The sequence below is a fragment of the Camelus dromedarius genome, chromosome 32, assembly GCF_036321535.1.
Source record: "Camelus dromedarius isolate mCamDro1 chromosome 32, mCamDro1.pat, whole genome shotgun sequence".
In the NCBI taxonomy this organism is placed as follows: Eukaryota; Metazoa; Chordata; class Mammalia; order Artiodactyla; family Camelidae; genus Camelus; species Camelus dromedarius.
This window is the reverse complement of record NC_087467.1, coordinates 15,944,360-15,960,461: the sequence shown is the minus strand read 5'-3', so window position 1 is coordinate 15,960,461 and position 16,102 is coordinate 15,944,360. Positions and strand designations below refer to the sequence as shown.

At 37.1% G+C, this 16,102-nt stretch overlaps 1 protein-coding gene across 1 annotated transcript in view; it reads left to right on the top strand.

Annotated features, from left to right (window-relative positions):
* The window catches only part of GREB1L (GREB1 like retinoic acid receptor coactivator), a 213,073-nt gene that overhangs the window by 131,074 nt on the left and 65,897 nt on the right, over positions 1-16,102 (top strand). The window contains exons 6-7 of the mRNA XM_064481548.1: positions 3,352-3,528; positions 5,873-5,995. Of these exons, the coding sequence (XP_064337618.1) occupies positions 3,352-3,528; positions 5,873-5,995 (300 nt within the window). The remainder of the gene's footprint in view (positions 1-3,351; positions 3,529-5,872; positions 5,996-16,102) is intronic.

Sequence of the window (16,102 nt, the reverse complement as noted above, 5' to 3'; positions counted from 1 at the left end):
TCTCCTTTTAAAAAAATCCACTTTTTCTTCTAGTAAAACTGAGCAGATGGTTTAATATAGGCACCTAATGGTAAAGTTTATACACTGGACTAAATTAACAAGGAAGATCCAGGTATTCATTTGTTCATTCATTCATTTGACAGTATGAGTCCCAAAAATCATGTTAGGCTATGAAATGCAGGCACAGGAATGATAAGACACAGTCCTTTCCATCACAGAGCTTGCAACCTAGTTGACTCTGGTAGAACAACTTTGGGAAACTTCTTCTGAACACTTTGAAAAGCATCAAGGTTTCACTGAATGGAACAGTTCATATGTGGTTCTGACTACAGACAGAGAAGAATTTCTCATAATGCCTTTTTGCTCAATGACTCTTCATGACTAGTGGAATCCTCTTAGAATACATCATGGAAAGGACACAGAAAACATCATCAGAATAATAGATTTTATAATCCTTTGTAATCAGGAATATGAAATCAGACCATGGACTTTGGAATTGGAACCGTGTTTAAATCCCAGATTTGCTGCTTAGCATTTAAAGAACTTGGGCAAGCTGCTTATCTCCTTGAAGTCTCAGATTTCTCATCTATGTAATGGAGCCAATAATGCCTACCTTGCAGGATTATAAAGGTCAAAGGAGATGATTTTTTTAAAGGCACCCATTAACACAGTGCCTGGCACATGGTACTTGCTCTTTAAATGGTAATTATTCTGCCATTCTATCATATTTATTAAATGCCCTTATAGACATGGAACTTTGTTTACCTTCTTTAGCCTTGTAAACGGACATAATTTTTTATTAGCCACTTCTCCAAGTGAAAGTGTAGTGCAACAAAATGGTAAAGTTTTCTCTTAAATAAGTACATTGAGATTTTTATATGTTCGGTACTCTATGGTCCAAAAGTAACATTCATCCAACATTTCTTACTTATAATGGATGATTTTAGTAGGCATTAAGATATAGTGGGAAATTTTTTAAGCTTAAAATATTCTAGAATCCCTGTAGACTCCAATATCAGTTTGTCTAAATTTTTATATAAATTATGCAGATTCCAAAGACTATGGGGGAATTGATTTTAAACTATATTGAGCCAGTTGGCAGTGCAGGTGCCCCAAATCTGCCATGCAATTGTAAGATCTGATTGCTAGAAAAACTAGAAGATAATTTGGCTGTAAAAGGTGTTATTTTTTGTGATAATGGCAGCAAGAACTTTGAGCAGTTAAATCTCTCCTGAACCAAGGTTAACACTGACACCATGCAGAGTTTAAAAAATGGACTAGAGAATTCTTACTCTTTTATATTGTTCATTCTCATCATTAATGTAAAGTTTCTCTTCTTTGAAGATTATCCAAATCTATTGTTTTTCCTCCTCCACACACTCTCTTGCTTCTCACCTTAGAAAACAGGTAGAGGAAAAGGTGAAAGATAAAACCTAACCCCAGTAGTTTGTTGATTCTAATTCTCACATTCATCTTTTATGAAGTACTTGGACCTATCAGATAAGCCTCATTTTTTGGCGCTGTCTCTAATTATTTCAGCTGAAATTTCTTATTTCTTTTTTCTTTTGGGTGTGTTGCATCTACCTCATAGGTCAGCCAGTTTTCCATCAAGGCATGATGATCACATCAGAAAGTAAGTTCCATTGAGGCAGTGGCTTTGTCTTCTTTGTTCAGTGCTAAAAACCTCGTACCTGAAATAATGCCTAGCACATAGTAGAGTACAAATAGTTTTTGGATGGGTGGACAGATGGACAGGCAGATAGATGTTGGTTAGATGGATGCATGGATTGGTGGATGGGTGGATGAATGTATAGATAGATGGCTTTAGGAATTTGGTGGACTAGGCAGCCACTGATATTTTTCTAGTTTTGGCTTACAGCTCCAAGATATTGGACAAATAGCCAAATACTCTCAAATGCAATCCATCTCTGAATATGTTTTGAATAACTTATGAAAATATATTAACGTTTGTATTTCTATAAAGTGATGATGGTAAACTAATTATATGGAATTACTAATCTTATCTAACTGACCAGAGGTTGTGACTGTCTCTTCCACTGTTTTTCCAGTGTTTAGCACAATGCCTGGCATATAGGTCGGTGCTCAATAAATAATTGTTGAATGAATAATAATAAATTGGGCTGCCCATTTCTAAATGTTCTGTATTGATTATCAGCATTCTGAGATTGGGACATTGGGAGATTTTCTGTCTGTAATCCTTGTGGTCTTTCTCTTCTCTCCTTATATATCTTTGTTAATTATATAACAGGTTGTTTTGGGGGTTTAAAAAGAGTATACTATTTTATCAGTGAATTATTTTCAGTTAGTTATTTGTATATGGAGATGTTATGTCTATGCAGTTTGGAATGCCTTTGGTCATCAGTATGACTGTACATGTGTTGTGTCCCATAACTCACAACCAGAAGAACTCAGTTCCTTACTGTACACTTTCCTTCTGTGTAATAAGGGAGACTGAAAAGTTGATTTCCAGTCAAGCAAAGCATGACCTCTCATCCTCCCAGCCTTCTCCATTTCTGCTTCTTTCCATGTCCTCTGCTCCAAGAAGATCACTGAAAGTCTTCTTTTGTTTGATTAATCTGAGTGAGAGTTGTTTGAATGTTAAGTCTAAAGGAATAATGAGCTAGTTTGAATAAAGAGCAGTTGAATAGAGAAGAAATGGAAATCTCAGGGAATTTGTGTCAAAAAGTATGGCTGGATCAGTTACACATCTCTGTCCATGCTCTCATATCTGGAGGTCAGCTTCTTCACAGTTCTCAGTTTGCTTTCTCTCACACCCTAGCTGACATAGCCCCAACTTAGGTTCCAATTTTACAAAACCTTGCATATCTAGGGTTCAGTACCATCTGACTGATTCTTTTTGTATTTATTTCAAAAGTCCAGGAGAGACACTCTGACTGTCCAAGATTGGGTCAGATATTGGTCCACAGTCTAAATCAGTTGTGGCCATGAATTCAAGTCCACATGATAGGTAGGGAGGAGACCCAGGGCCAGGAGGCTAAGAAGACAATAGGTAGGGAAGAAATAATAGACATCTGTAGGACCAAACTTTTCTATTTTTATGTCAACTATATAAATTCTATCATATGATACTATCCATTGTATCTCCTTAACCATTATCCCTTTAGAGCATTTTAAAGTTTTTAAATATTTTCAGTCTTTCACTGTTGTAAAATAACTGCTAAAATTTTTTGTACCTGTTTTTCTCCTTTGAATGATTTCTTGAAATTAAGAAATTATTGGGCCAAAGGGTGACTATTTCTATGCTTTTTATGTGTAAAAGTATTGTAACAATGTACAAGGCCACCAGTAACTTTGTTTTCTTCCTTTCAGGGTTTTCTGGAAACTGTATCGGCTGTGGAGAAAGAGGATTTCGGTATTTCACAGAATTTTCCAACCACATTAACTTGAAGCTCACCACCCAGCCAAAGAAGCAGAAGCACTTAAAGTACTACCTAGTCAGAAGCTCCCAGGGTGTACTGTCGAAGGGACCTCTTATCTGCTGGAAAGGTAGCGTCAACTTCTGGGAGGGAACCGGAGGGGAATGTAGATGTTGGGATATTGACAAGTGACCCATAAAGAGTTCAGAATTCAGGTGTGGAACAGATAAATATCCCACGTTCAGAAGACTATCCCAGAATGTAAAGCCCTCTGGCAGGTTATTTGACTTGCTTCTTTTTGTTTTTAGCAGAAACTATTCAAGTTTGGGAAAGTACATGTCTCCTTGTATTTGTCTCTTAGGCATGTGAAATGCAGCTCTTGCAGGGAGAGGCTGGGGGATGGGCTCTTTCTAGTTCTTCTGTCTTTAAGAGAGGACCTCAAAGTGTCAGTTTCCTGGTCAGATGCACTTTCTACTTTTATTTAGGTTCTTTGGTAATTCTCAAGCATCTATATTTTTCTATCAGACCTAAGCAAACTTTAGAATAAATAATGCTTTCTTATTTGGGAAAGGGCACAATTAAGTTGATGAAGTTTTATTTCTCTGCAATTAGGATGAACTTAACTTTTTGTTTTTAAAGGCAGGGGGGTGGTAATTAGGTTTATTTATTTATTTAATGGAGGTACTGGGGATTGAACCCGGGACCTCATGCATGCTAAGCACACACTATACCACTGAGCTATATCCTGTCCTTTAACTAACTTATTTATAGAAATGAATCCAGTTGAAACCTCACATCTTCATGTGGTTGGTAGGATTTGCCACAAGTTCTGTCCATTGTTTAATCAGTGGAATATCTAATCCTCATTCTTTTGAGCAGTTTCTTATTTGCTGAGATTTTCCCCTCCATTATTAATATTATAATAATATTAAAGACAACAGAATAATTGTCTTTAATGTTTCTGTTTGTTGTTTGTGCAAGATCTTGGCCTGACCATGAAACATAGCATAACAAATTCAAATTACAACTGCAGATTTGTCTCTGAGTCTCATACCGTAATTCCTCTTGGTTGCATCTGAGGAGAGATTATATAACTCCTTAGGAAATGACGGCATGTTCTGAACTAGGGATCATCAGAACTTAATGGCTGTGAGCCCTGCATTGTAAGCACGGTAAACTGTAGATAACTCTTTATCCTGATGAAGTCTAAAGAATTTTCCTCTGGAAAAGTCATTTTAAATCTCATGAACCCTAATAAAAGAGTAAAAATAGGATAGCTATCACCTACCCTGCCTTTTAACTACCTTTTTAAGCTTTTGCTTTGGTTGGATAAAGTATTTTTAAGTTCTTATTTAGTGGTCAGTGACAATCCATCTTTGTGGTAAAGCATGACATTAGTGGAATACTTTGTGATACAGTGGTCCTGGGTGGCTCCTGAAGCCTCACATTTATAGCCGTTGCTATTTTGGAATTGAAATTGTATATATGTGTACATACATATACACAAGCATGTCAATATACGTGTATGCATCTAATATACATAGGTGAAGAGGTTATTTTCAGCCAAAATACAGTAGCTCTTAAAGGAAGGTCATAGCATGGAAGGTTATAGGAAGCTGCCTCTAACTTTTGCATGTATCTGATAAACTTAGAAACTCTTTAAAGGACCCACTGTAATTAACTTTGTCATTTACAACCATTTATATTTCTTTTTCACATGCTACCTTTAGAGACTAATATGGTATAACATATACCCTAATTTGGTTGGAAGTTACAGCCCCACAGGTCATCATGGTATTCACTGTCTACCTGAATCAGTACCAAGTATTACTAAACTATTACACCAGAGCCCCAATTAATATTGACTCTTTTAAAACGAAGCCTAGTGTTGTATAACCAGTAATTACCTTGAATATTGTCTACCTATCTCCTTTAATAAGAACTGAGAATAATAAGAATTGCAGAATTTCTAATTTTTCTCTTCTGCCTATAAATTTTTCTTTGCTTCTGTATTTGGACATAAATTAAGGTTGAGTAGAGACAGTTGAAGGCAGCCTAGATGGACTCTAGGTTACTATTCCACTCTTAAATCAGTCCTGGATAGGAGATTAACTGGTGCTTGGAGGCTGGTTGGGTTTTTATAAATTACTGGGTAAGACTGAGGCTTACCCATAAAACTAGCATTACTTATTGGTTATGAGTAATTTTTCTCCTGGCAACTAGTCTGTGAGGAGCAAAAGTCTGATTGTTTTTTGTAACTATTTCTTTGCCTTCTAAGCATGACATCAGGCCCTAGGTGGACGAACTGTGTTCACCAGCTTGAACATTCTGTTGGAGTCAGGATTGAGGAGGGGGGATCTCTGTTATGGAAAGTGGCTGCCACTTAAGGAGCAGCAGTTTATTTTAGGGATTTTGTGGACTGTATCCTCATCACCTGTTTTTAACAGAGTAATGTGATTCTTACTCCCTTTTAGAATGTAGAAGCCGACAATCCTCTACCACTTGCCACTCTATTAAACCAAACTCTTCAGTGTCCTCAACCGTGACCCCAGAAAATGGCACAACTAATGGATACAAATCAGGATTCGTTCAGACAGGTATGGGGTATTTTCTTTTGGAACTGCAAGCAGCAGCTGTGTATTTAATGAGGCATTTTAAACTTATTGTTGGCTGCTGTGAATAGAGATACTTTTAAGTAGAGGTATTATTTGAGTTACCATTAGAATTAGAGCTCAGCATTGAGATGGATCAGTCTGTGGGTGACCACAGGACCCCAAGTCCCAACAGCCCTGCCGATGCTAGACAAGGCACGGAGAAAGGAACTGACAATTGATGCGGAATTTAGCTCAAGCATAGGACCATCTCTGCAGGGAGTCTGATAGGAGGCAGTAAGTGGAAATCCAGAGATGAGAGAAGTTTGTATCATAGCTGTCAGGTGGCATGTACTGGGGACCTCCTCATGATGACTGGAATTCTAGGGTCGGGCTCTAAGCTTGCTCAATGTTATAGGGAGTATTACACCAACTGAGATACAAAATAAAGTCCCAAAGTAGTACTGAGGATCACAGTGGAAGAATCTAAGGTCTAGTTTCAAGTAGTACAAGATAGGAGCTTGGTTACAAATAACCAGATAAAATTTTAGTGCCTGAAACTAGATTACAGTATCAGAGCAGGATCAGCAGAATGGCTGGCTGTTACTGAGCAGATATGTTACTAGTCTAAAGCTTCTGAAAATTCCTCCAGTGTAGATGCCTGCACTTGGGTCAGGGTAAGGCTGCAGGGGACTTAATGTTTCCGGGTAGTGACTGAAGGGCTGGAGGGCTGTAGCCAAGAAGATCGCTGCAGATAGTATTTGAGAAAATTATTCAGAACCAGTCTAAGTTGTATCTTAGGCAAGAAGAAAAGTATTTTAAAAGAATTTGTGAATTCTTTTCAGTTCACTAGTCTTTTGTGAAATACTGTTTGTTTTACCCACAAACTTCATAGCATATGTGCTTTGCCAATATCCACTCAACCGCAAGTTGGGAAAAAGGATGTCTGTATATGTATCACCACTTAGCATTCCTCTTTCAATTATGCGAAATTTTGGTAAGCTGAGTAGAAATTTTGTTTCTATGTATTTTCTAGATGGAAATAGTTATTAGAATATGTTAGCAAAAACTGCAGTGACAATTCAGCTAATTTCATTTGAGACACTTGCTCTGTGTCTGCCATCTCCTAAATCCATTTCATCCTGGATTTTGGAAGTCTAACTTTCAAATTGTCCAAGCGATTTACATAGAGACTGTAACTTAAGAGGAAAGAGAGTATTCTAAATTCTCATTTAGAATACATGAGAAAACATCTTGTCACTAAGTAGTCAAGAAAGAAAAAAGTTGGCATTTGGCTCTTGCCATTGGAAGATAAGCCTTCATTACCATAATGATAATTCTAATATGTCTCTCCTAGAATTTTAGTAATTTGATTGATTCTGTTGGATAGTTTCTGCCATTTGGGGCTAATGAAATGCAATTTTAAAACTGCAATATTAAAAATGAATATTTATGTCATTCCAACAAAAACTTACCAAGTGTCTATGTTCTCAGACCTTTGTCAGGTGCTGTAAGGCAGAGTTCCAGTACTTGACTATTGGCTCCACTGATTTAAAAACCACTCATATAAGGGATAAAAGAATGATAAAACATGTTACCTTTCTTAAGATGGAGAAGTAGATGTATAAATAATCAGTTGTACCTAAAATAGTGAAAAGATACTGAAATTTTAATAAGAAGCAATGAAATGTTAATAAGCAGTTGTAATCATACCTGGAAACATTTTGAAAAATGAATGTTGCTCTGAATAGAGGAATTCAAGATTCAAGCTCTAGCAAAGTCTCCCTCAGTTGCCACAAAGAGACACAGGAAAGGCACTGACTGACTCACTGTGAACACAAGTGGCCAAGTGCTGTGCCCATATTCTTATGTGTCCCTCATTGGAGTGAGAATGATAATTTGGCCATGAAATTAGCTATTAACAATTTTAGGTGCAATCCAGAGAATTTAATAGATGAAAGTGCCTTTAAAAGTGAAGCTTTGTGTCTAAAACCTTCTTCTTGACAAACTATGTTTTTAGTCTTCAATAATTTTTTCTACATATGTTGAAAGTAATATTCTGTTAAGAATTTCACAGTAGCCTATGATATCGTTGCAAACACTAGAGTATGCAGCATCCCCTTAGCTGACAGTGGTTCATCCTTCTATAGGAGATTGTCTTCTTAACCTGCAATCAGTGACTGCCTAGAATCATTTCTTAGCCTGCAGTGTAGGTACACACGTTGCAAAGTATTTGAAGAAGGGATTTATTTACTATTTACACAGCTTTGTCTCACATTCCACCTGCCAAGCTCCTGTTTTGCCTGGCTTGCTGCTTATCTTTTACATATTTTCTTTAAACATATTTGTGTCAAGATAATTCAAATTTTAGCCAACAATCCTGGTAAGATATTTTATGATTTTGACTGAAGGTGGCTATATAGTTATCTACCTACATTGTACACACATTCCACATACACAACTGTGTTTAATAAGGACAAGAATTGAAAAACAGATGAAAAAAAACCTTTGCCTAAGCCAAGATCTTGAAAGTTTATCCTTCATGTCTTTTTCTAAAAGTTTTATTGTTTTATCTCTTGCATCATAAAGTCTAAGAGCCATTTTCAGTTGATTTTTGAGTGTGGTGTTAGGCGAGCATCTAAGTTCATCTTTTTGCATATGGATATCCAATTATCTCAGCACCATCTATTGAGCAGACTGTCTTTTTGTCAGTGAATTGTGTTTGTCAAAAATCAGTTGCCTATAAATATAAGAATTTATTTCTGGGAAAATCGATAAAATGAATGTCATCAAAATTCAATACTTTTACACTTCAAAAGACAACATTAAAGAAAATGAAAAGACAAGTGATAGAATAGAAAAAGTACTTGCAAAACACATATTTAATAAAAGATTTGTATCCAGAATTTACAAAGAACTCATACCACTCAGTAATAAGATGACAATCCAATCAAAACATGGGCAAAAGATTTGAAATAGACATTTCTTCAGAGAACATATACAAATGACTAACAAGCCCCTAAAAAGATGCTCAATGTCATTAGTCATTAGGGAAATAAAAATCAAAACGATAATGAGATATTATTTCTATCTACCCAAGAGAATTGAAGACATATGTCCTCATAAAAACTCACACACGAATGTTCATACAGCAGCATTATTCATTACAATTGAAAACTGAAAACAGCCTGAATGTCGATCAACTCATGAATGCGTAGACAAAACTGGGTATCCATACAATGGCATGCCATTCAGCAATAATAGGGAACAATCTACTGACACACGCTACATCGTGGGTGAGCTTCAAAAACATTGTGCTAAGCGGAAGAAACTAGACAAAGAAACCATATATTATATTATTTCACTTACATGAAATGTCCGGAAAAGACAAATTCATAGAGACAGAAAATAGATGAATAGTTGCCTGGGGTAAGAGGTGGGAATGAAAATTAACTGAAAGTGGGTGTGAGGGTTCTTGTTGGGGGATGAAAATGTTCTAAAGCTGATTTATGGTGATGGTTGCACCACTCGGTCAGTTACCAAAAAGCATCAAACTGTACACTTGAATTGGGTAAATTTTATGATGCGTAAAGTATACCTTAATAAAGCTGTGAGGGGAAAAAAAGATTAAAAAGCTGCTCTGAGAAAAAGGTGAAAATCCTTTGGGATGGCAATGTTTCTCTTTCAGTTCAATCCAGTCTAATTTATTCAATATCTGCTACGGAATGAGCACTGTTTCTGACCAGACAGTAAACAGCACGGGGCTTGGAGTCAGAGTCCTGATATTCAAATACTGCTCCTGATATACATGGGCTGAGGCTTGGGATAAGCCCCTCAACCGTTCTGTGCCCTGGTTTTCTCACTTGTAAAACTGAAAATAGCAGCACCTACTTTGCAACTAAGGATTAACCCAGCCTTGCTGCTGCGTGTCTCCTTGTGTGCCATTCCTTCCAATTATAATTATTTGTTAACCATCTATGTTCTTTTATATGCTAGAAGCTGTATATTCATTTTGTTTATTCTTATACCCCCAGTACCTGGCAAATGCCTGGAAATAAATGTTACCTGAATTTCATTTTTAGTTAATTGCAATTAGCACTTGGGGAATTGTTAATTTACTTATGTGTCCTCTTTTTCCAAGTGAAGATGATGTGCTCTTCTGCCATTAGGAGGGAAAATGTTTTATACTCTAGTTTGTAGGGCGAGGTAGGGATGAGCCACCTAAGCTTGGCCCATGTGATGAATAGTGTAATTTTTAGGAAGATGCTGTCAAGCAGGACCTGATAGGAGTTTATGACTTTCTTACGCCCTGAGCACATTTTCCTAAAGTATTTAAAATTATGTTTTATGACTGTGTTCGTATAAAGATGAGTGTATTATATTATATGTTAAAATACTTTCTTCAACCACAAGTTCATTTTTTTCTTCTGATTTTAAAAGAAATTAAAACACTTTCATGAACCCCTTGAAGTATCAGGGACCCAAGGCACTGTTCCTCCAGTGCCTAACTGGCCCTGTTATTGGAGACAGACGTGTTGTCCATGAAATTGGATTTTCCTCTGGATGAGCCACTGAAGGCTCAAAGTAATATACTCCCCTACTGTCTTATGCCCGTGTATTAAAGAAAGAACAATGACAAATGAAAGGATTTGCCCTATCATATGTCAAGCTCATGAAGCTTTACTAATAAATGCAGGGTAGAGATGGGACAGGCACAGAGCAGCAGAACAGAGTAGAAAGTCCCCAGACAGATTCATGTAATGTGTGGGTGTTTCCTACCTAACAGAGGTGACTTGCAGATCAGTAGAAACTTATCTTTCAACAAGTCATGCTCAGAAGTTGGATATCCTACGTGGAAAAAAAAAAAAAGAAAGAAAGAAACTGGACCCCTATTTAACTCTACACACAAAAATTAATTCCGGGTAGCTGGAGGATCTAAATGCAAAAGGCAAAACCACCAAGCTTTAATATGATACTGTGGAATATCTTAGGTATAGTAGATATCTTAAAAATAAATACAAAAAGTGCTAGTCATGAAGGAAAAGACTGATGTTTCACTACATTAAAATTGCAACTTCAAATTATTAGAAGGCACTGAAGAGTGAAAAAACAAGCCATAAACTGGGAGAAGATGTGTCATACATAAAACTAACCAAGGAATAGTACAAAGAACACATAAAGAATGCCTGTGAATCAGTAAGAAAAAGATGCATCAGTAGAAAGAAAGAGCAAAGACTTCAAGCACTTCACAAAAGAGGAAATCCACGTGGCCAATAGATACATGAAAAGATGATTAACCACTTTGGTAATTAGGGAAATTACATTAAAAATACTGTGAGATACCATTACCCACATGCCAAATTGGCAACGATTTGAAGCATGACAGCAGTAAATGTAGGCAAAGATTTTCAGCAACAAGAACAATCATACACTGCCAGTGGGAGGGTTAATTGATGGCACCACTCTGCAAGTAATCGGCAATGCATAGAAAAGTAGAAACGGGCGTATCCTGTGATCTAGCTATTCCCCTCCCTAAAGAAACTCCACGTGTGCATCAGGAGTAATGTATAAGACTGTTCGTAGCAGTGTTCTTCGCAGTTGTCTCACACTGGACACAACTCAAATGTTCCCCATCAGCAATACAATGGATAAATAGGTTATGATACCGTTGCATAATTAAATACCACTTGGCAATGAGGATGAACGAGTAACACCTACACGCAGCGTGATGGAGGAATCTTCCACGATGTTGAGCAAAGAGCCATTTATGAAAGAGTCCATCCCCATGCTCTTGGATTGGAAGAATCAATATTGTTAAAATGGTCACACTGCCCAAGGCAATCTACAGATTTAATGCAATCCCTATCCAATTACCCAGGACATCCTTCACAGAACTAGAACAAATCATAATAAAGTCTATATGGAGCCATCAAAGACCTAGAACTGCCAAAGCATTACTGAAGAGAAAGAAAGAGGCTGGAGGAATAACTCTCCCAGACTTCAGACAATACTATAGAGCTACAGTCATCAAGACAGCATGGTATTGGTACCAAAACAGACATATAGACCAATGGAACAGAACAGAGAGCCCAGAAATGAACCCACAAACTTTTGGTCAATATGATTTTATTTCTATTACGTTCAAAAATAGGCAAAACTAAATTGTTTTAGGAATACTTACATGGCACGATGGTTGCCTCTGGGGAGAGGGAAGGAGACGGGGTGGGGAGGAGCACAAAGGAGGCTACTGGCTGCTGGCAGTGACTTGATTGGAGGTGGTTACTTACATAGTTCTTTAAACTATATGTAAATGTCTTGTGCACTCTTCTGTATTTTGATATATCTCGATGGGGAAAAGGGTCGCTTTATCCTTTCAAAATACATGCCTGTATTATATGCAGGTGATATCATAGGCCAGGGATCCTACAGTGTAATAATAATGGGGATAATAATGTTCTGGTCCTTTTGAGTTTTTCTGTTTTCCACTGTGGTGATTCTACTGTGGGGTTGTGGTGGTGGTTGAGCTGGAGTATGGAGCCCCATAGCTGACTTTGGTCTCCAAGAAGGAAGGGAAGAGGCAGAGCCACCCTAATATAAAGCTCCAGGTGCTCAATACTTTTCCTTCCCTGCAACCTCTTGTCCTCCTCTCCTTTACCTCCAGAGTTTGGGGCCCTCTTGCTGCCCTCTGTCTGCCCAGAATATTTCATGCCATGTTCAAGCTGGGCCTTACTATTTTGTCTCCATTTGCTCCCCAGTATAGTTGCTCTGTCCTGGGTGACAGCTGTTTAGAAAGCAGTTTCCATCAGAATGTATCATTTAGGTATCCCTCAAATGTGGTTGTCTTTGTCCCTTTCCTCTTTAGACTTGTCCTCCATTAGCTGCTAAACTTCCTTGAATTCAGGATAATCAAAAGTTCCTCTAGCAGGTTTCTCTAAACATAGTTCTTCATGAATATTCAAATTATTGCTTCACAGTCTCCCTTTTCCAAATATGGTGGGAACCCTTTGCCTGGAAGATTTGCCCACTCCCAGCCAGATACTGAGAACATGCAGGTTCTTCCTTTACACTGTAAACTCCTCGGGCAGGGACTGTACCTTTGCCTTCTTCCCCCATTCTACCCCCAGAGCCTAGCACAGAATCCAGTCTGCTGAAGAGGCTCAGTAACCATCTGATGAATAAATGCATGGGAGGAGGAAGGAGGGAAACCAGTGCCCAGACTCCTGTGAGCCAGGGTGGTGTTTGGGCTTGTGAGACTCCTCCTTGCCTACGAAAGAGAAAATGCAGCTCTTTAGCAAGTATAAGCAAGAATGGCCCACTTTGTAGAAAGGAAGGAACTGTAAGTAATAGCAATGAAAAGTCATTTTTACCATATCACCATTTTAAGTGATACTAAACAGTGCTGGCAAAGACTGACACTCTCAGACAGGCTGGTGGAGGTAAACTGTGACATGACCTTTTAAGAAAGCGACTTGGCAATATTTAACAAGACCATTAAAAATATTTATATCCTCTACTCTAGTAACCTCACTTCAGAGGGCTTAAGCCAAGAAAATAACCTAAAAGGAAGTCAAGATATTTACTGCTGTTATTCTTTATATTAACAAAGAAGAAGAAGCAGGCTTTAATATAGAAATAATCAAATAAATCATAGCGTATTCACATGACAAAGATGTCAAAAAAAGATAATTAGGACACTATGCAGCCACATAGGAAATAATCCTGTTAAGTAAAAAAAGTAATAATAAGCCTCCATCGGGGGGAGGGTATAGCTCAAGTGGTAGAGCGCATGCTTAGCATGCACAGGGTCCTGGGTTCAATCCCCAGTACATCCTCTAAAAAATAAGTAAGTAAACCTAACTACCTCCCCCTGCAAAAAACAAAAAATAAAACAAAAAAAGCCTCCATGGGTATTTTTGTTATATCATGTAAAAACTAGAAAATGGATAAAATATAGAAAGACATCCAGTTTGAAAAAGAAGTAAAACTGCCTATATTCATGGACAGTAGATTATCTATGTAGAAAATCTGATGACATCTACAAAAATGCTACTAGAACTAGTAAGTGCGTTGATCAACATTGTAGGATACAAGATCAACATACAATTATTAATTGTATTTCTATATATCAGCAACTAACTATCAAAGTACAATTTAAAAAATAACAGTACCGTTTATAATAACATAAAACATGAAATTTTTAGGGATAAATCTGACAAAGGGTGTGAAAGAACTGTGCCTTGAAAACTAGAAAATAATGCTGAGAGAAAGTAAAGAAGACCTAAATAAATTGGAGAGAGATCTTTTTGTTCATCGATTGAAAGACTAATACGGTTAAGATGTCAGTTTTCTCCAAATTGATCTGTAGGTTGAACATAATCCAAACTAAAATCTCAGAGGCTGTTTTTTCTTTTGGTAGAAGTTGAGAATCTAGTTCTAAAATTCATATAGACTTAAAATAGCCAAAACAACTCTGAAAAAAGAAGAAAAATTGGAAGGCTAACACTACCTGATTTCAAGAATTATTATAAAGTGACAGTAATCAAAACAGCATAGTACTGGTGTAAAGACATACTATAAGGTCGATGGGACAGAATAGGAAATCTAGAAATAAACACATATATACGTACCTTTAACAAAGGCACAAAACCAGTGCAGTGAAGAAAGGATAATCTCAACAAATCGTTCTGGAACAATTGGGTATCCATATGCAAAATCATGTACTTCAATCTGACTCTCATACCACATGCAAAATAACTCAAATGGGCCATCGATCTAAATGTAAAACTGAAAACTATAGAATTTCTAGAAGAAAACATAGGGGAAAAAACGCTTCTGACCTGAGTTAGGCAAAGATATCTTAGATACAACACCAAAAGCACAATCCATAAAAGAACAAGTTGATAGATTGGACTTCATTAAAATTTAAAATTTCTGCTCCTCAGAAGACACTGTTAAGAAAATGAAAAGACAAGCCACAGCCTGAGTGAAAATCTCTGCAGGGCAAATACAGGCACTGTATCCAGAAGAAAGACTTTTGAAAACTCAATGAGAAGAAAACAAACAACCTAATTTTTTAAATGGCAAAAAATACATGGATGGCAGTTAAGCACATGAAAAAATGCTTAACACCATTAGTCACTGGGGAAATGCAAATTAAAACAACAATGAGATATACCTACACACTAATTAGAATGGCTAAAATTATAAGACTGACCAGGTGTTGGTGAGCGCGTGGAGGAATTGGAACTCAATGGGAATGTAAAATGGTAAAACTACTTTGGGAAACAATGGGACAGTTTCTTTTTCTTTTTCCCTTTTTTTTTTTTTTTTTAAAGGAAGTACTGGGGGATTGAACCCAGGACCTCATGCATGCTAAGCATGCACTCTACCACTGAGCTATTCCGCCCCCGACCCTGGACAGTTTCTTAAAAAGCTAAACATACACCTACCAGATAGTCTAGCCATTCAGTTCCTAGATATTTACCCAAGACAAAAGAAATACCTGTCCATACAAACACTGGTGCACAAATGTTCGCAGCAGCTTTATCTGCAATAGCCAAAAACTGAAAACAACCCAAATGTCCATCCAGGTGAATGGACAAATAAATTGTTATGGACAACTCAGTAAATAGTAATGAGCTATTGATACTCATAACAACATGGATGACTCTCAAAATAATTAAGATACTAACTCACTCAAAAGAAGCCAGACAAGAGAAAAAGAATCCTGTATTATTCTGTTTGTATAAAACTCTAGGAAATGCAAGCTAATAAAGCAGATCAGTGATTGCTTGGGGGTGGGGAAGCAAGGGAGACACAAGAGAGAGGGATTACAAGGGGCCACAAGGAGATTTGGAGGTGATGAATATGTTCACTATTTTGACTGTGGTGATGGTTTCACAAGTATATACATATGTCAAAATTTACCAGATAGTGTACCTTAAGTATGTGCAGTTTATGGTCAATTATGCCTCAACAAAGCTGTTTGAAAAATCAACAGCATAAGAACAGGTTAGGAAGATCTGATTTAACATTTATTTTAGGACGAATTATGTCTTACTATCATGTTTTAATTAAATGCTAGCTCCAATATGGCTTATGATATCGCTTATA